Source organism: Bombina bombina, chromosome 9, assembly GCF_027579735.1.
Source record: "Bombina bombina isolate aBomBom1 chromosome 9, aBomBom1.pri, whole genome shotgun sequence".
Classification (NCBI taxonomy): domain Eukaryota; kingdom Metazoa; phylum Chordata; class Amphibia; order Anura; family Bombinatoridae; genus Bombina; species Bombina bombina.
Genome location: NC_069507.1, coordinates 29,066,734 through 29,087,266, shown reverse-complemented (window position 1 = coordinate 29,087,266; position 20,533 = coordinate 29,066,734). Strand labels below are relative to the sequence as shown.

At 35.8% G+C, this 20,533-nt stretch overlaps 1 protein-coding gene across 1 annotated transcript in view; it reads left to right on the top strand.

Annotated features, from left to right (window-relative positions):
• The window catches only part of LOC128639819 (cGMP-dependent protein kinase 2-like), a 340,069-nt gene that overhangs the window by 255,211 nt on the left and 64,325 nt on the right, over positions 1-20,533 (top strand). The window contains exons 7-10 of the mRNA XM_053692014.1: positions 469-546; positions 6,187-6,281; positions 9,899-9,967; positions 16,070-16,171. Coding sequence (XP_053547989.1) covers positions 469-546; positions 6,187-6,281; positions 9,899-9,967; positions 16,070-16,171 — 344 coding nt within the window. The remainder of the gene's footprint in view (positions 1-468; positions 547-6,186; positions 6,282-9,898; positions 9,968-16,069; positions 16,172-20,533) is intronic.

Here is a 20,533-nt window from a genome sequence, read left to right as displayed (position 1 = left end):
AGGTATTTAAATGGAAAGGGGTATTATGTATATATACATACATATACATGTCTAATATGCACATTTAAAGACATATATACATACAGTATGTATATATCATTTGAATTTGGAGCCCTTTCCACTCAAATACCCCAAAACAAGAAAAATCTAATTCAATTTTAATATTTAATAATATATTTTAGTGTGTATGTACTTCACATAGAAAATGTTCTATGTATTTTTTGAATAGACATTTTTCTGTATATATACTTTGGAGCCCTTTCCCCTCAAATACCTTAAAACAAGAAAAAACTAATTAAATCTTAATATTTAATAATGTGTTTTAGTGTGTATGTACTTCACATAGGGGGAAATGATCTATGTATTTTGAAATAAATATCTTTAAATAGATATTCCTACATATATATATACAGTATATATTTGCTGTTGGTTTATGAGTCTCACACTGTTTTTCCTTACAATAAACAGGAATTTTATGACAAAGGAGATTATATCATCAGAGAAGGGGAAGAGGGCAACACTTTCTTCATAATTGCCAAAGGAAAGGTAGGAAATACATTTCTAGCAATCCTGCGTTTACCAATAGATAACAATCAGCATCACAGATTTTGTTATCTTCAATCTACACCTTGGGTTCTTTGTTCATCTTTCATTTTACTGTTTTTATAAAGACATTTTTCACTGTAATTCATGGAGCATTATTGTGTTTTTATTTAATTTAAGATATTCCATTGATTGTATCTAACTTTTTTTCTTTAGAGATTTGCCATATTCAGTGGTGTGTACGTTTTTATATAGCAATATAATAAAAATCATTTTATCTCCAATACAAATGCTTTGCCAGAATCATTAGCTTTACTGTATATATTTTTTTAATGTTTTTTTTTTGGTTGTTAAGTTCTGAAATTTAAATCTGATATAAAATGTCATCATTTCTTTAGTGCTCAGCCTTTTTTTCCCATGCTATAGTCCACAATGCAACTTGACATTTAATTGTTTAATCTGGCTTCAGACCCTGTTTAAATCACGGAGAATGATCATCCCTCTAGGCAGAACAGCATTACATCCCAAATTATGTGTGTGCACTACATGACTATGTGACATAATATGTAGCATTTGCCACCAAATCTACCCATGTGACTACCACATAGCTGATCCGCAGGATATCCTTATGCTTTTCCTAGGCATTAGTTAGTATGTAGTATAGCCTTATGCTTATCCCAGGCATTAATTAGTATGTAGGATATCCTTATGCTTTTCCTAGGCATTAGTTAGTATGTAGGATATCCTTATGCTTTTCCTAGGCATTAGTTAGTATGTAGGATATCCTTATGCTTTTCCTAGGCATTCGTTAGTATGTAGGATATCCTTATGCTTTTCCTAGGCATTAGTTAGTATGTAGGATATCCTTATGCTTATACTAGGCATTAGTTAGTATGTAGGATATCCTTATGCTTTTCCTAGGCATTAGTTAGTATGTAGGATATCCTTATGCTTTTTCCTAGGCATTCGTTAGTATGTAGGATATCCTTATGCTTATACTAGGCATTAGTTAGTATGTAGGATATCCTTATGCTTATACTAGGCAATAGTTAGTATGTAGGATAGCATTATGTTTATCCCAGGTATTAGTTAGTATGTAGGATATCCTTATGCTTATCCTAGGCAATAGTTAGTATGTAGGATAGCATTATGTTAATCCCAGGTATTAGTTAGTATGTAGGATAGTCTTATGCTTTTCCCAGACATTACTTAGTATGCAGGATAGCCTTATGATTATCCCAGGCATTAGTTAGTATGTAGGATAGTCTTATGCTTATCCCAGGCATTACTTAGTATGTAGGATAGCCTTATGATTATCCCAGGCATTAGTTAGCATGTAGGATAGCCTTATGATTATACCAGGCATTACTTAGTATGTAGGATAGCCTTATACTTATCCCAGGCATTAGTTTGTATGTAGGATAGCCTTATGATTATCCCAGGCATTACTTAGTATGTAGGATAGCCTTATGATTATCCCAGGCATTAGTTAGTATGTAGGATAGCCTTATGCTTATCCCAGGCATTAGTTAGTATGTAGGATAGCCTTATGCTTATCCCAGGCATTAGTTAGTATGTAGGATAGCCTTATGCTTATCCCAGGCATTAGTTAGTATGTAGGATAGCCTTATGCTTATCCCAGGCATTAGTTAGTATGTACGATAGCCTTCTGCTTATCCCAGGCATTAGTTAGTATGTAGGTTAGTCTTCTGCTTATCACAGGCATTAGTTAGTATGTAGGATAGCCTTCTGCTTATCCCAGGCATTAGTTAGTATGTAGGATAGCCTTATGCTTATCCCAGGCATTAGTTAGTATGTAGGATAGCCTTATGCTTATCCCAGGCATTAGTTAGTATGTAGGATAGCCTTATGCTTATCCCAGGCATTAGTTAGTATGTAGGATAGCCTTATGCTTATCCCAGGCATTAGTTAGTATGTAGGATAGCCTTATGCTTATCCCAGGCATTAGTTAGTATGTAGGATAGCCTTATGCTTATCCCAGGCATTAGTTAGTATGTAGGATAGCCTTATGCTTATCCCAGGCATTAGTTAGTATGTACGATAGCCTTATGCTTATCCCAGGCATTTAATTAGTATGTACGATAGCCTTCTGCTTATCCCAGGCATTAGTTAGTATGTAGGATAGCCTTATGCTTATCCCAGGCATTAGTTAGTATGTAGGATAGCTTTATGATTATCCCAGGCATTAGTTAGTATGTAGGATAGCCTTATGCTTATCCCAGGCATTAGTTAGTATGTAGGATAGCCTTATGCTTATCCCAGGCATTAGTTAGTATGTAGGATAGTCTTCTGCTTATCCCAGGCATTAGTTAGTATGTAGGATAGCCTTATGCTTATCCCAGGCATTAGTTAGTATGTAGGATAGTCTTCTGCTTATCCCAGGCATTAGTTAGTATGTAGGATAGCCTTATGCTTATCCCAGGCATTAGTTAGTATGTAGGATAGCCTTATGCTTATCCCAGGCATTAGTTAGTATGTAGGATAGTCTTCTGCTTATCCCAGGCATTAGTTAGTATGTAGGATAGCCTTATGCTTATCCCAGGCATTAGTTAGTATGTAGGATAGCCTTATGCTTATCCCAGGCATTAGTTAGTATGTACGATAGCCTTATGTTTATCCCGGGCATTATTTAGTATGTAGGATAGTCTTCTGCTTATCCCAGGCATTAGTTAGTATGTAGGATAGCTTTATGTTTATCCCAGGCATTAGTTAGTATGTAGGTTAGTCTTCTGCTTATCACAGGTATTAGTTAGTATGTAGGATAGCCTTATGCTTATATCAGACATTAGTTAGTATGTAGGATAGCCTTATGCTTATATCAGACATTAGTTAGTATGTAGGATAGCCTTATGCTTATCCCAGGCATTAGTTAGTATGTAGGATAGCCTTATGTTTATCCCAGGCATTAGTTAGTATGTAGGATAGCTTTATGCTTATCCCAGGCATTAGTTAGTATGTACGATAGCCTTCTGCTTATCCCAGGCATTAGTTAGTATGTACGATAGCCTTCTGCTTATCCCAGGCATTAGTTAGTATGTAGGATAGCCTTCTGCTTATCCCAGGCATTAGTTAGTATGTAGGATAGCCTTATGCTTATCCCAGGCATTAGTTAGTATGTACGATAGCCTTATGCTTATCCCAGGCATTAGTTAGTATGTAGGATAGCTTTATGATTATCACAGGCATTAGTTAGTATGTAGGATAGCTTTATGATTATCCCAGGCATTAGTTAGTATGTAGGATAGCCTTCTGCTTATCCCAGGCATTAGTTAGTATGTAGGATAGCCTTATGCTTATCCCAGGCATTAGTTAGTATGTAGGATAGCCTTATGCTTATCCCAGGCATTAGTTAGTATGTAGGATAGCTTTATGATTATCCCAGGCATTAGTTAGTATGTAGGATAGCCTTATGTTTATCCCAGGCATTAGTTAGTATGTAGGATAGCCTTATACTTATCCCAGGCATTAGTTAGTATGTAGGATAGCCTTATGCTTATCCCAGGCATTAGTTAGTATGTAGGATAGCCTTATGCTTATCCCAGGCATTAGTTAGTATGTAGGATAGCCTTATGCTTATCCCAGGCATTAGTTAGTATGTAGGATAGCCTTATGCTTATCCCAGGCATTAGTTAGTATGTAGGATAGTCTTATGTTTATCCCAGGCATTAGTTAGTATGTAGGATAGCTTTATGATTATCCCAGGCATTAGTTAGTATGTAGGATAGCCTTATGCTTATCCCAGGCATTAGTTAGTATGTAGGATAGCCTTATGCTTATCCCAGGCATTAGTTAGTATGTAGGATAGCCTTATGCTTATCCCAGGCATTAGTTAGTATGTAGGATAGCCTTATGCTTATCCCAGGCATTAGTTAGTATGTAGGATAGTCTTATGTTTATCCCAGGCATTAGTTAGTATGTAGGATAGCTTTATGATTATCACAGGCATTAGTTAGTATGTACGATAGCCTTATGCTTATCCCAGGCATTAATTTGAATGTAGGATAGCCTTATGCTTATCACAGGCATTAATTTGTATGTAGGATAGCCTTATGTTTATCACAGGCATTAGTTAGTATGTAGGATAGCTTTATGCTTATCACAGGCATTAGTTAGTATGTAGGATAGCTTTATGATTATCACAGGCATTAATTTGTATGTAGGATAGCCTTATGCTTATCCCAGGCATTAGTTAGTATGTAGGATAGCCTTATACTTATCACAGGCATTAATTTGTATGTAGGATAGCCTTATGCTTATCCTAGGCAACGTGAAGTTTTTCACAGTCTTTGTCCTTACCACTTCTAATGAAAGTATTTTCTATGAACCAACATCCCTTTCTGTGAATAAATTTCTCCTGAATTTTCTACCCTTTAGCTTGAGATCATGACCCCTTGCTCTTTTTGTAAAAAGAAAAAAAAATACAAAAACAGCCCCTAATATGTTATTATATTATTGCATGAGACTTAGATAATTGTTAAAGCCTGCAGTAGATTATTGTGTGAGACCTGATGGTAATTAAATCAGCTACAGCAATCTCATTATGCATTTTCTTGTTACACTGTGTCTTTAAAATTGTCCATTGTTTACAAACATAGTCCTCCAGCAGCGATAATGGTTAGAACAGATAGCAAAATCGCTTCCCACTGATCAGATTGTTGGCTGAGATTAGAAGCAGAGAATTCATGCACTGTGCATATTTTAAGGAAGCTGTTTCTAGTATAAATGCAAATGAAACGTTTGGCTTTCCTGTGTGTCGCTGATCTGCCAATCCTTCATTTAACTGATTACAAGTCTGATAGCTTGCGACGAAGACGAGGTTCATACATGGAAATGTGACATGTGCAGACCTGCAGGTGGACACTCCTGGGATTGTTTGGTAAGCAGTGTACAGCTGACACCAGCTCCTAGATTATGTTTCTTAAAGGGACAGGAAACTCAAAAATGTTGTTTTCGTTATTTGGATAGAACATACAATTTCAAACAACTTTCCAATTTACTTCTATTATCATATTTGCTTCATTCTCTTGTTATCCTTTGCTGAAAGAATAGAATTGCACTACTGGCAGCTAGAAGAGCACATCTAGTTAGCCAATCACAAGGGACAAATGTGTGCAGGCACCAATCAGCAGCTAGCTCCCACTAGTGTAGGATATGTATGTAATCGTTTTCAACAAGGGAAACCAAAAAAGCACATTTGAAAATAGAAGTGAATTTAAAAATATCTTAAAATTACATGTTCTATCTGAATCCTGCACATTTAATTTTGACTTTCCTATCCCTTTTATAACAAAATATAGACTCTGTTATTTAAGTGTATTTTAGCTGTTTTTCCGTATCTGCATGTATTGCCCTTCTACACCCATAACCTCTGGACACCTGGAATAGTTTGTTATTTTTCTCACTGCTTTGGGAAAGAAAAAATCTAGAATTGTTACTGTTCACTGAATCAGATGATATCACAAGCATAAGCAAGTTTAGCTGACCAGATGAGTCCAGGAAATCTCTTTGGATATCATGAGTCATAGAAAAAGATCAAAGTTGAATAAAAAATGATGTGTACTGATAACATACAGTATGGTAGTTCTTGGTTTGTGCTGAGCCGTTTTGTTTTCTTCTTTGCAGGTTTGTGTAACTCAGGCCGTGGAGGGGTCGCAGGAACCGCAGGAAATCAAAACTCTAGGAATTGGGGATTACTTTGGGGAAAAAGCTTTGATTAGGTAAAGGAGACTATTGAAGAATTTTACAAATTACATTATGTCTAAAAGACACTAATCTGTAAATATTTTACATGTTATAAAAATGTTTCTGAGAAATCTGAACAATAAAGTTTTGGAAACTAGATAGCAGGGGTGCCAGTTGTGTATTTAGGTGCTCGTCCGTTGTTGGAATAGTATTCCTAGTTCATTGAAAACAGTCAAAATACTATATATGCAAAACTACTAAATGTTACGAAATATTGAAATGTAAAGAATATAGTGTTTGTTAATCACATAGATAGTGCGTGTGCACAAGTTATGTTCTTTTGGTAGATGTGATCAGGATATCTATAGTCCAATCTTAAAGTGGAATCCTTGGTAATCCTTGCTAATTTTTAAAGGATGATGATAGGAATTTATTTCAAATGCATTCGTTTTTACTATGCATAGCTATAAGGTACCTTATAGATCGTGAGCGACCGTACTGCTGTAAAGTATGAGGCTTCTTAGTCACGTGACTACAAGATGTCCATTCCAGATCTCTCAAGCACGGGAGGTTATTTTTTTTCAAAGTGGTCTTGTTAGATACAGTGCATCAGATGTGTGAGAGCGGTTATCCTCGGTAGGTCTTTACAGTACACTCGCAGTGAAGTACTCTCACGGGTGATTTCAGCTTTCCAGTGGATCTGTGGCTCCTTTACTGCTCGCTGTTGTGGCTTCTGTACTGCTCACTGTTGTAACAACATCTAGGGACAATAAAGCTATGAGGTGAAGCATATGTGTGCTGTATTCAGAAGCGCTAAGACAGGGTATTAAGCAATCAAGACCTTGATAAAGGCCGGTAACGCTGCTGAAACGCGTAGGTTTGGATCACTAACCCACCACAGGCATATCTGCTACAGGAGCTGGTGCAAGTTATACTTTGTACTAAACGAGTATTAACTCTATGCTTAGTACCCTGCCGTAGCGCTTCTGAATACAGCAGCCATATGCTTCTCCTCAAAACACCCAGCTGAGAAACAATGTTCTAAAGGATGTAAATCAACCCCTTAGTTATAGTCATCTTCAGAGCAGCAGTGCATTACTGGGCTAGAGATTAATGTGACCATCAAGCCAATCCAGCATATGTGCATAGCCACCATTCACTGGCCGTGTTCACCTCAGGACCAGTGACTCCTTTTGCTGGGATCATTGTCTTATTGCAACTTTATGTCACATCACTTTCCCTTTTTTCCCTATATTTCACTCATTCAACTGCTAATAACACTTTTTTTTGCAATCCTATAAAAATAATGATCAACTGATTTGTATACAAAAAATAGACTTTAATTGGGATTTTCTGTAGAAAATCATTAGATCCAGTTTTCCTGAAGAAGAATTGGAATGTTTGCTGCAACTACAGTAGATAAGGTGGAATGTGATATAGATCACTATACTGATTATGAGAGTGTGAGCACATCTCTAGGTTTACCTGTAGGAAATCAAAGTAGTTTATAGGGGGTGAAAAAAGGTCATTTTCAAAAATAAAATCCATAAATACAAATACTTTATTTGTGAAAAAATAATGAATGGGCTAGATTACGAATGGAGCGCTAACGTTCGCAGGCGAGCGATAAGGGGCTTATTGCGGGTGTTTGGGATCGTTGGGCTTACTGCTCGTATTACAAGTTGAAAATAAATGTGATTGCTTGAATGATTACCGCGTCCTCAGAGCTCTGGTTAACTGATCTCTGGGTTGGCGAGATTATATAAGAATGCTCTCCATTACTTCTATTTCCCTGGTGGAATTTTATAAAGTCACTTTTTACCCTGAAACCAGCGTGTCTCGCTAAGGGGCATATACTGCATTTTCATATGAAAAGAAGATGCATTCATTACAAAACTGCACTATGAAAATCGTAATTTAAAAAACATACAAAACGAATAATTAAACCATTCACACAAAAATACACAGAAAAAATTGTATTGTTAATGTGCATCAAAAATCGTAAAAAAAAATTGTTTGCCAAAAATCATATTTAATCAAAAACATAACATTTGTATGTAAATTACACAGGAATAAATCACAGTAAATATTAAAGTACACTTGATGTGCAAAAAACATTTGGAAATTCTTAAAGTGATGGTAAACCCCCAAATGCCATATATGTAATCTTTGCCATTAAAAAAGTATATGTGTACCTTTTCTGTTTTTAATCCATCTGTTAAATTAGTGCAAGTAATAATGCTTATATTGCAATGCTATGCCGGCCCACTTGGATGAACTCTTTCTTTTTTTTATGACAATTCTAGTGAACATCCAATCAGAGTGGGTGGTATTTGACAATTTTGAAGTCCAGCCCATTGAAAGCCCATGTAGAGACTGGATTTGACTGCTCTATACATCACAGCTCAGCCAAAAGAGGAAATGAAGGGGGGCGGAGGAACAGACAATACCAATTAGGATTATAAATCTTTTATTAAAAAATATATATAGACTTTAAAAAAAAAAATAATAATAATTACGTGGTTTTACTTGCAAACTAATATATTTGTCATTGCAACATTCTTATAGTCTGAAATTTACTATCACTTTAAGTACAAAATACAAAGCGTAATTGTTTTTTATCATAAAATGGGCTGAACATTACCATTCCATGGGCGTGCATGAAACTGACTCTCAAATCCCAGCAAAATTATCTAAACACTTCCGCCCTAAAGAGATCTCACAGTTTTTTTCTCACAGTTTACAAGGTGGCGAGTTTTTATCAAAATACTGAAAACACTAATTACTCTGAAAGTAAAACCTGTGCATACAAAAATAAAGGTGCTTTTAAGGTACAGTGCACTGAAAACAGCGCATTTTGATTTGTATCAGGCGTAATATTAAAGGAATTGAAAAGGAAAATTATATTACTTTTTCTCTTCCACACACACTGAGAACTTGATCGCTGCTGCTGTCTCTTGATTGGATAGCTTTTTCTACAGAGAATTCTAAAATATTCATATTTTTAGTATAGGCGGTGATTTTAAACAGACAAAAATAGCTTTTTTAAATGATAAAATAAATGTAAGTGAGTTATGTTATAAATAATTTGATACACTTCCAGTGTGTAAAATAGATTATTGGGAACACATTGCGTAGGATAAAAAATATAGTGTATTGTATATAACATATACATTATAATATCAAGCTAAAGAAAATAAACTGCAGTATTTTATTAGGGCAGTTTATATTTTTAATAACCGCCCTGAGAACTACAGTATATGCATTTGCCCCTGATCAGTGCGCCCCCCTGCGGCTATTGATTGGGGGAGTTGTGTCTGAGAGAAGTACAGCTTTGCCTATGTGTTTTACCCCCCAGCAACGTTTAAACACACAGTGCTCAGGGTATGTCAATAACAAAATAAACTAATGAAATACAGCCATTTATTTTTTTGTTTAGAATGTTGCTCTCTAGCATCCACGAGAGTAAATATATTAAGTAATTTAATAAAAGAGCCCTTGTGTCTGTAATTTTTCTTTCTCAGTAAATTAAGCAGCACAATCAGACTTGTCTGGGTCTCAGTTGATTAATAACTTGATTACTGTGAAACATAATCACGTGAAATGCTATTTGACTGGGTGCTTAATTTCTTACTGTGATCTTTTCTTGCAGTGAGGATGTCCGTTCTGCCAACATCATCGCTGAAGAGGACGACACGCAGTGTCTTGTCATTGACAGAGAGTGAGTACAATAGTCCATTTAATATATTCTGAATAATAATATGATCAATTTATTGAACAAACAGCTTCACTATGAGGAAAGATAGATAGATAGATAGATAGATGATAAATAGATAGATAGATGATAGATAGAGCTAGACATTGAATATTCTGATTATATTATATCCCTAAATCCAGAATTCTAAAATCCAAACATTTTTCATTAATATTTTTTTTAAATAAAATATTTAATATAAAAACATTTGCACACCAGTAAGTTACTATCTTCTCTGGCTGAGTCTTTTTTGTGTTCTAGGATGCAAATGGTAGTCTATGTTTATTTAAAACAACAATTACATTTCTTATTATAGTACTCTGGGATCTTTCTGATGGTACTATGTGTACAAAATTTCAAAGATAGATGGCGCTGGTCTTGGTATTGTGCTATGGATATGTAGATATCTTCTAATTTTCTGGTGGCAAAAGGAAACAGACTTGTTGTGTATATAAACACCAATTAATAAGGGTGCAATATACTCATTCCATAAGATGTATGATGTCTGCTCATCTATAGATGACCTCACAGTTAGCTTGAAACCAAGGATGGACTCCAATAATATCAATCCAGATTGCCAAAAGCAAGGAAGAGCTCCAATCAGATGTGTGTAAGATTACTTAAAATTACAAATAGCAACTTACTCCATCAAATCTGGAATTCCGTCAATGTCATAGCAAAGAAGCAATTCATTACTCCCAAGGTGGTACAAAAGTATTTTTAATAGCTCAACGCGTTTCAACGTATGCAAAAGTCTTTTTCAAGAGCAAATTTAAAACAAGTAAAAACAGTTGAAATTTTTTTTGTATGCTATGACACTACTTGCCGGTTTAAATACAGATCGTACAGGTTCCAATTTCCTGTGGGAAAACAGGAAATTGGATTCACATAAAAATATTTAGAACAACTTAAACATCACATAAAAACATCATATCTATGTATACAAAAATATTAAAAATGGTATAAAATTACATTTAAGTTGTATTATGACATTTAATGATTGCCTTAAATGACATAAGATATTGTTGTTTACACTTGATCCCATCCCCTGTCCAAGATATTTTACAGATGCTAATATACAAATATTCTGAAATCCTAACTATTCCCAATAATCCATATATTTACCTGTATCCAGTGTTTTGATTTTCAAAAATGTATCCTTATCTCAAGTATATTACATCAGGCATAATTAGACCTATAGAAACTATCGCCTAGATTACGAGTTTTGTCGGTAAAGACCTGTGGTGCTAACAAGCCTTTTTTTTCCAGCACACCCTTAAGACAACGCTGGTTTTACGAGTTTTCTGAATTGCTGAGTTAGCCTCAGAAAAGTGAGCGTTGAGCCAAATTTAGCTCCACTTCAACCCACAATACCAGTGGAAAAACGTGCTCGTGCACGATTTCCCCATAGAATACAATGGGGCTGAGCTGGCTGAAGAAAAAAACTAACACCTGCAAAAAAACAGCGTTCAGCTCCTAACGCAGCCCCATGGTTTCCTATGGGGAAACACTTTCTAAGTCTACACCTAACACCCTAACATGAACCCCGAGTCTAAACACCCCTAACCTTACACTTATTAACCCCTAATCTGCCGCCCCCGCTATCGCTGACTCCTACATTAAATTATTAACCCCTAATCTGCCGCTCCGGACACCGCCGCCACCTACATTATAGCTATGAACCCCTAATCTGCTGTCCCTAACATTGTTGACACCTATATTATAATTATTAACCACTAATCTGTCCCCCCAACATCGCCGCCACCTACCTACACTTATTAACCCCTAATCTGCTGACCGGACATCGCCGCCACTATAATAAATGTATTAACCCCTAAACAGCCTCAATCCCGCCTTGCAAACACTATAATAAATTGTATTAACCCCTAATCTGCCCCCCCAATGTCGCCGCAACCTACCAACAATTATTAACCCCTAATCTGCCGCTCCCAACGTCTCCACTATTATAATAAAGTTATTAACCCCTAACCCTAAGTCTAACCCTAACCTTAACACCCCCCTAACAAAATTACCTTTAAATTAAATATAATTAAAATAAATCTAAATAAATTTACTATAATTAAATAAATTATTCCTATTTTAAAAAAAACTTACCTATAAAATAAACCCTAATATAGCTACAATATAACTAATAGTTACATTGTAGCTATTTTAGGATTTATATTTATTTTACAGGCAACTTTGTATTTATTTTAACTAGGTACAATAGCTATTAAATAGTTAATAACTATTTAATAGCTACCTAGTTAAAATTATTACAAAATTACCTGTAAAATAAATCCTAACCTAAGTTACAATTACACCTAACACTACACTATCAATAAATTAACTAAATAAATTAACTACAATTATATAAACTAAAATACAAAAAATACAATACAAACTAAACTATAGTACAAAAAACAAACACTAAATTACAAAAAATAAAAATATATTACAAGAATTTTAATCTAATTACACCTAATCTAAGCACCCTAATAAAATAAAAAGCCCCCCAAAAAATAAAATTCCCTACCCTATACTAAATTACAAAAGTAATCAGCTCTTTTACCAACTCTTAAAAGGGCTTTCTGCGGGGCATTGCCCCAAAGTATTCAGCTCTTTTACCTGTAAAATAAAATACAAACCCCCCCCAACATTACAACCCACCACCCACACACCCCTACTCTAAAACCCACCCGATCCCCCCTTAAATAAAGCAAAACGTACATAAAGTGTCAGCACCTATAGTTTCTTCAAAAGTTATCTCCGCACCATAAATGTATGTCAAAAACCAATGAACAATACTGTCCCAGAAATGTAATATGAAACTTATATGTTCAAATCTTCACCACTCACCTCCGTTTGGGACACCGATGTCGGGTACTTGTTTTCGCCAAGATGGAATTGAGACCATCCCACTGGAAGCAGAGCCGCTTCACACTGTATGTGTCAACTTTCACCACTTGTATTCTACAAGAAATTGATTCTCAGTGACTCGACAAGCTCACCTTGCTTCTAGGCCTTCTTTCTATCTCCTGGCGTCTGACGTCATCAGACTCCACTTCCGGTATCGCGTGTCACTGCCGTAGTGATTACGGCCTTTTGCGCTGAAACGCGTCAGCAAGCAGTCCCTGGAGTGGGACACAGACCACTCACGCATCAGTGTGAGATTTATTTGCCATTGCAGTAATGTAATGAATTTTAAGAATTCTTTGAATAAAGCTTTCTGTTTCATCATACCTGGCTACCGGTGCATCCCATTCTTTGTGCCCCCCTTAAATAAACCTAACACTACCCCATTGAAGATCACCCTACCTTGATCCATCTTCACCCAACCGGGCCGAACTCTTCATCCAATGCGGGCACAAGTGATCATCCAGCCGGGCAGAAGTCTTCATCCATCCGCGGCTCCATCTTCAAGACCTCTGAGGCGGAACATCCTCCTCGGCCGACGGACTAACGACGAATGAAGGTTCCTTTAAATGATGTCATCCAAGATGGCGTCCCTCAAATTCCGATTGGCTGATAGGATTCTATCAGCCAATCGGAATTAAGGTAGGAAAAATCCGATCGGTTGATTGAATCAGCCAATCGGATTGATGTTCAAATCCGATTGGCTGATTGGATCAGCCAATAGAATGCAACGTCAATTCTATTGGCTGATCCAATCAGCCAATCGGATTGAACTTCAATCCGATTGGCTGATTCAATCAACCAATCAGATTTTTCCTACCTTAATTACGATTGGCTGATAGAATCCTATCAGCCAATCGGAATTCAAGGGACGCCATCTTGGATGACGTCATTTAAAGGAACCTTCATTCGTCGTTAGTCCGTCGGCCGAGGAGGATGTTCCGCGTTGGAAGTCTTGCAGATGGAGCCGCGGATGGATGAAGACTTCTGCCGGATGGAGGACCTCTTCTGCCCCGCTTGGATGAAGACTTCGGCCGGACGGAGGACCTCTTCTGCCCCGATCGGATGAAGACTTCTGCCCAGTTGGGTGAAGACGGCTCAAGGTAGGGTGATCTTCAATGGGATAGTATTTATTTAAGGGGAGATCAGGTGGGTTTTAGAGTAGGGGTGTGTGGGTGGTGGGTTGTAATGTTGGTGGGGTCATGTATTTTATTTTACAGGTAAAAGAGCTGATTACTTTGGGGCAATGCCCCGCAAAAAGCCCTTTTAAGAGCTGGTAAAAGAGCTGATTACTTTTGTAATTTAGTATAGGGTAGGGAATTTTATTTGGGGGGGGGGTTTATTTTATTAGGGGGCTTAGATTAGGTGTAATTAGATTAAAATTATTGTAATTTTTTTTTATTTTTTGTAATTTAGTGTTTGTTTTTTGTACTATAGTTTAGTTTATTTAATTGTATTTTAGTTTAGATAATTGTAGTTAATTTATTTAATTAATTTATTGATAGTGTAGTGTTAGGTGTAATTGTAACTTAGGTTAGGATTTATTTTACAGGTAATTTTGTAATTATTTTAACTAGGTAGCTATTAAATAGTTATTAACTATTTAATAGCTATTGTACCTAGTAAAAATAAATACAAAGTTGTCTGTAAAATAAATTTAAATCCTAAAATAGCTACAATGTAACTATTAGTTATATTGTAGCTATATTAGAGTTTATTTTATAGGTAAGTATTTTTTTAAATAGGAATAATTTATTTAATTATAATAAATTTATTTAGATTTATTTTAATTATATTTAAGTTAGCGGTGTGTTAGGGTTAGACTTAGGTTTAGGGGTTAATAACTTTATTATAGTAGCGGCAAAGTTGGAGGGGCAGATTAGAGGGTATTACAATTTATTATAGTGTTTGCAAGGCGGGATTGCAGCGGTTTAGGGGTTAATACATTTATTATAGTGGCGGCGATGTCCGGTCGGAAGATTAGGTGTTAATAAGTGTAGGTAGGTGGCGGCGATGTTGGGGACGGAAGATTAGGGGTTAATAAATATAATATAGGTGTCGGCGATGTTAGGGGCAGCAGATTAGGGGTTCATAGCTATAATGTAGGTGGCGGCGATGTCCGGTCGGCAGATTAGGGGTTACATTTTTTTATTATAGTGTTTGCGGTGTGGGGGGGGCCTCGGTTTAGGGGTTCATAGGTAGTTTATGGGTGTTAGTGTACTTTTTAGCACTTTAGTTAAGAGTTTTATGTTCCGGCGTTAGCCCATAAAACTCTTAACTACTGACTTTTAAATACGGTAGGAGTCTTGGACGTAGAGGCTCTACCGCTCACTTTCTCCAAGACTTGTAATACCAGCGTTAGGCAAATCCCATTAAAAAGATAGGATACGCAATTGACGTAAGGGGATTTGCGGTAACCAAAAGTCGTGGAAGTAAAGTGAGCAGTAGACCCTTTCCTGTCTGACTCGTAATACCAGCGTTAGATAAAAAGCAGCGTTAGGACCCCTTAACGCTGCTTTTTAAGGCTAACGCAGAACTTGTAATCTAGGTGTATATGTCTAACATAAAAAGACAGTTTTAGATATGCACTAACAAAAATAGACAGCATAAAAACAAACTATGGTATATGGGATGTTAGCTAATTTATACTTGTAATCAATTTGTAGTTTTAAACAGACATCTACTGATTTATTTTTTGTATAGATGTTTAGCATGTCTCTGTGTGTTACTTTGTAAATATACAAATGACTGTAATCACTAATATTGTCTTTAGGCTGTGAAAAGGTTAAAGGACCATTAAATACAGTATAAATGTGCATGATCAACAAATGCACGATGAAAAGACAATGCAATAGCACTTAGTGTGAACTTCAAATGAGTTGTAGATTTGTTATGACAAATGTCAAAGCTATGTCTATTTCCACTCCCCTGTATCATGTGACAGACATCAGCCAATTATAAATGCATATACGTATATGCTGTGAATTCTTGCACATGCTCAGTAGGAGCTGGTGAATCAAAAAGTGTAAATATAAAAAGACTGCACATTTTGTTAATGGAAGTAAATTGGAAAGTTGTTTAAAATTACTGCTGTATCTGAATCATTAAAGTTTAATTTTGACTTGTGTCCCTTTAATTGTATGTTGTTACCAGCACGTTCAATCAGATGGTTGGAACCTATCAAGAGTTACAGACTTACCTGCGGGAGTATGTCTACCAACTGGCGCTTAACGATCATGACCGCAGGAATGCCAGGTATATATACTGTATATAATATTATGAATGATGTCTTAAATGCTCATTAAAGTCCTTTTTATACACATACACTGTATATTAGCAATTATAGGAACATAGATATTAACAGTAGAATAGCTGAGAGCTAGCTGCTGATTGGTGGCTGCACATATATACCTCCTTTTATTGGCTTACTGATATGTTCAGCTAGCTCCCAGTAATGCATTGTTGCTCCTTCAATAAAGGATATCATGAGAATTAAGCAAAATTCATAATTTAAATACATTGGAAAGTTGTTTCAAATTGTATTCTGTATTTGAATCATGAAAGAAAAATAAATTGGGTTTCATGTCACACTGAACCCAAATTTTTTCTTTCGTGATTCAGATAGAGCATGCCATTTTAAGCAACTTTCTAATGTACTACTATTATCAAATGTTCTTCATTCTCTTGGTATCTTTATTTGAAATGCAAGAATGTAAGTTTAGATGCCGGCTCATTTTTGGTGAACAACCTGGGTTGTTCTTGCTGATTGGTGAAAAAAATTCACCCACCAATAAACAAGTGCTGTCCAGAGTACTGAACCCAAAAATAGATGCTTTCTTTTTCAAATAAAGATAGCAAGAGAACAGAGAAAATTTGATAATTGGAGTAAATTAGAAAGTTGCTTAAAATTGCATACTCTATCTGAATCACAAAAGAAAAAATTGGGGTTTAGTGTCCCTTTAACGCCAGCATTCCTCACAATGTTTGTGTCTAGATCAAGGAAATACAGTTTATGAATTAGTTTGTTGTTAGGTACAGTGTTAAGTACTTTGCTGAAATTTAGATACATTACATTTACTGCTACACTCTGGTCAACCCATTAATTATATAGTCAAAGAAATCAATTTGATTACTCGGACATGCTGTTGTTGGTCTTCTAAATTGATTATTTTTATGTAAGAAATAATTATTTCCTTTAAAAGAGTTTTCATTAACTTTACTACCACTGAAGATAAACTGATACTGCAAAATCTGTGCAAATAAATAAATGTTAAAATTGCAGGATTTTGTAAATCCAAAACACTTCAGGAATGCACTCCTTGAAATAACACCCTTGAGTATGCTTATCTCCTTTGCCATGGCCAATCAGAGGCCAGCAGTAAATGTGCTTGCTTACCGCTCTAATGAGTCAATGTGTAGCAGGTAGCCGGGTCAGTAAACCGCAACATACTAAAGAATAGGCTCTCGTCTTTAGAGTTCTAGAGAATAAAATACAATTTGCAGATATAAAATACAAAAAAAAAAATGCAAAATCATGATTGTACAATTAAATTGTTTGTAATTTGCTTAATCATTTTGTGGGTTAATTCATTTTTAAAAGAAACAAACTACTGGATTTTGAGTTTAATGTTCATTTAACACTCTGGCTGCCAGAGAGGACTATAACACATTGCCTAGCATTGCATTGCAGACCTCTCTTGCAGCCAAACAGTTAAATGTTTTTTTCTTGATTGCTCCCTACTGATTTTTATTTTCATTGCGGACTATAAATGTTCTACGTAATTTAATGTATCTCTATGAACAACATTAAAAATGCATTGCCGGACTCTTCACGTCCAGTTTCATGACAACAACCATTACCTTTTTCCTGCTTTTAATGCCGGCAGATTGTGCTAAATTGCTGTTTCATTGAATTGTTTATTAACAGAAACTAAACCGAGTATTCAGTTTCATTACAGATATTATTGATGTAGCTTAGAAAAAAAACACATTTAAGGCAACAATACAGGGAATCTGATTCTGTTTATTACCTACATAATTAGGTTACTATAGAAGCCAACTCTGAAAAAATGAAGATCCTTGATGCTCCAGATTATGCACCAAAGGTTGGGTGTCTCCAGAAAGTCTTCTGCAAATATATGTGTGTGTGTATATATATATATATATATATATATATATATATATATATATATATATATATATATATTTATATACATACGTATATGTGTGTCCAGATTGTAACAATATCAATGAAGACAGACAAGCAAAATACTTATTTTTATTTTATCAGCACCTTCATTTGTTAAAAGGATACAAAACAAACATTTTCAATTTAATTATTTGATCTCATTTGTTTTGTTATCTTGGTATCCTTTATTGAAAAGCATATCAAGGCAGGCTCAGGATTAACAATGCACTACTGAGACCTATCTTCTGATAGGTGGCTGCACATATGTGCCTTTCGTCATTGGCTCACTGAATGTGTTCAGTTAGATCCCAGTAATGTATTGCTGCTTCTTCAACAAAGGATACCAAGATAATGAAGCACATTTGATAATAGAAGTAAATTGGAACATGGTTTAAAATGGTTTGTTCCGTCTGAATCATTTAATAAACAAATTTGGTTTCATGTCCTTTTAAATCCAAAGCAAGTGTCATATGGCATCTAGAGGGTCATGTGACAGCCATGTGGTATCCAGAGAACCATGGGGGATACAGTTATGTTGCCCCCTTTATTACTCTAAACATGTTGTATAATAATCAGTTGTAGATCTAGGGGGTGTAGGGTTGTGGAATGCATGCTTATTCCTTACTGTACCCCCCAAACATCAAAGGTGCCAACTGCCCTGAATGTTGCATAAGAGATCTCCCACCAGTACCCTCTACACACTTAATATTTAGCATTGTTGTCCATTTGTTTCGCCCCCAAATGGTATAGTTTAGAATAACCACTTTGTAGAAAGGGTCAAGAAATTACACCTTTTCCCATATACCATGTGCTGTAGATGATCAATGAACCCTTCTTCTCATATTGGGAGCACTAGTTACCGGGATTTATATTTGGCTGAGACAGAGGCACAAATGAAAAGCCCTCTCACATGCTCCTGCTATTTTTCTACAGATCAAGTGACAACCAGATGATCAAGTCAAGATGAAGGAGAATATTTCCATCTGTCCAATGATTGGTCACAACCAGTGCTTCCTCTAAAGCCAGATTTTATGAGAATCCCAGCAGTGAAACAGTTAATAAGGTAACCACACCTTGCTGTCTGTATTGTGTAGTGTTTGCTAACTCCAGGGTGTGGTTCCCTAATTAACTCTTTCATTACTGGGCTGCTCACAAAATCTGGCCTTACAGGTAACAGTGGTCACAACCCCTCTAAGTTAACCAGAGGTTGTTAAGGCTCTTCAACTATCTTTCCTTAAAGGGACACTGAACCCAAAAATGTTGTTTTGTGATTCAGATAGAGCAGCAATTTTAAGCAACTTTCTAATTTACTCCTATTATCAATTTTTCTTTGTTCTCTTGATATCTTAATTTGAAAAAGAAGGCATCTCTGCTTTTTTTCGGTTCAGTACTCTGGACAGCAATTTTTTATTGGTGGATGAATGTATCCACCTATCAGCAAGGACAGCCCAGGTTGTTCTCCAAAAATGGGACGTCATCTAAACTCACATTCTTGCATTTTAAATAAAGATACCAAGAGAATGAAGAAAATTTGATAATTGGAGTAAATTAGAAAGTTGCTTAAAATTTCGTGCTCAATCTGAATCATGAAAGAAAAATGTTGGGTACAGTGTCCCTTTAACATTAGACTCTAGTTAAGTACTCAGTCTGGGGGATCTAGTGTGCCCTCTTTTGCTTCTGATCATTCAGACTACGCAGACTGCCCAGCCCACATTATGCCTCAAAATGTTTTTATTCAGGAATTTACCATTGAAAGATAATTGCAGCAAACAAGGTGTTAATCTATCATGCAAGTTTTTGCATTTGACCTGTATGAAAATTTATTGCAATACTACACAAAAGTCAAGAGTAAATTTAAAGGGGCATTGTACTATAATGTTTTATTTCCATACCTTTTCAATGGGAGTGATAGTTGTGAGCTCATTGTGCTTGTATTACACAGAAGTGAGCACGATATAATCTATATGGCACACATGAACTAGCGCTGCCTAGCTGTGAAAAACTGACAAAATACACTGAGATAAGAGGAGGCCTTCAAGGGCTTAGAAATTAGCATATGAGCCTACCTAGGCTTAGCCTTCAACAAAGAATACCAAGAGAACAAAGCAAATTGAATAATAAAAGTAAATTGGAAAGTTGTAAATTACATGCCCTATCTGAGTCATGAAAGTTTAATTTTGACTCAACTGTCCCTTTAAGTGTTGTGCTTGCAATTATTTTTTTATTTTATTATTATTATTATTTTCTTTCATGATTCAGATAGAGCAGCAATTGTAAGCAACTTTTAATTTCCTCTCTTGATATCTTTATTTAGAAAGCAGGAATTTAAAGCTTAGGAGCCAGCCCATTTTAGGTTCAGCACCCTGCATAGAACTTGCTTATTGGTGGCTACATTTAGCAAATAAGCGAGCATAACCCAGGTTCTGAAC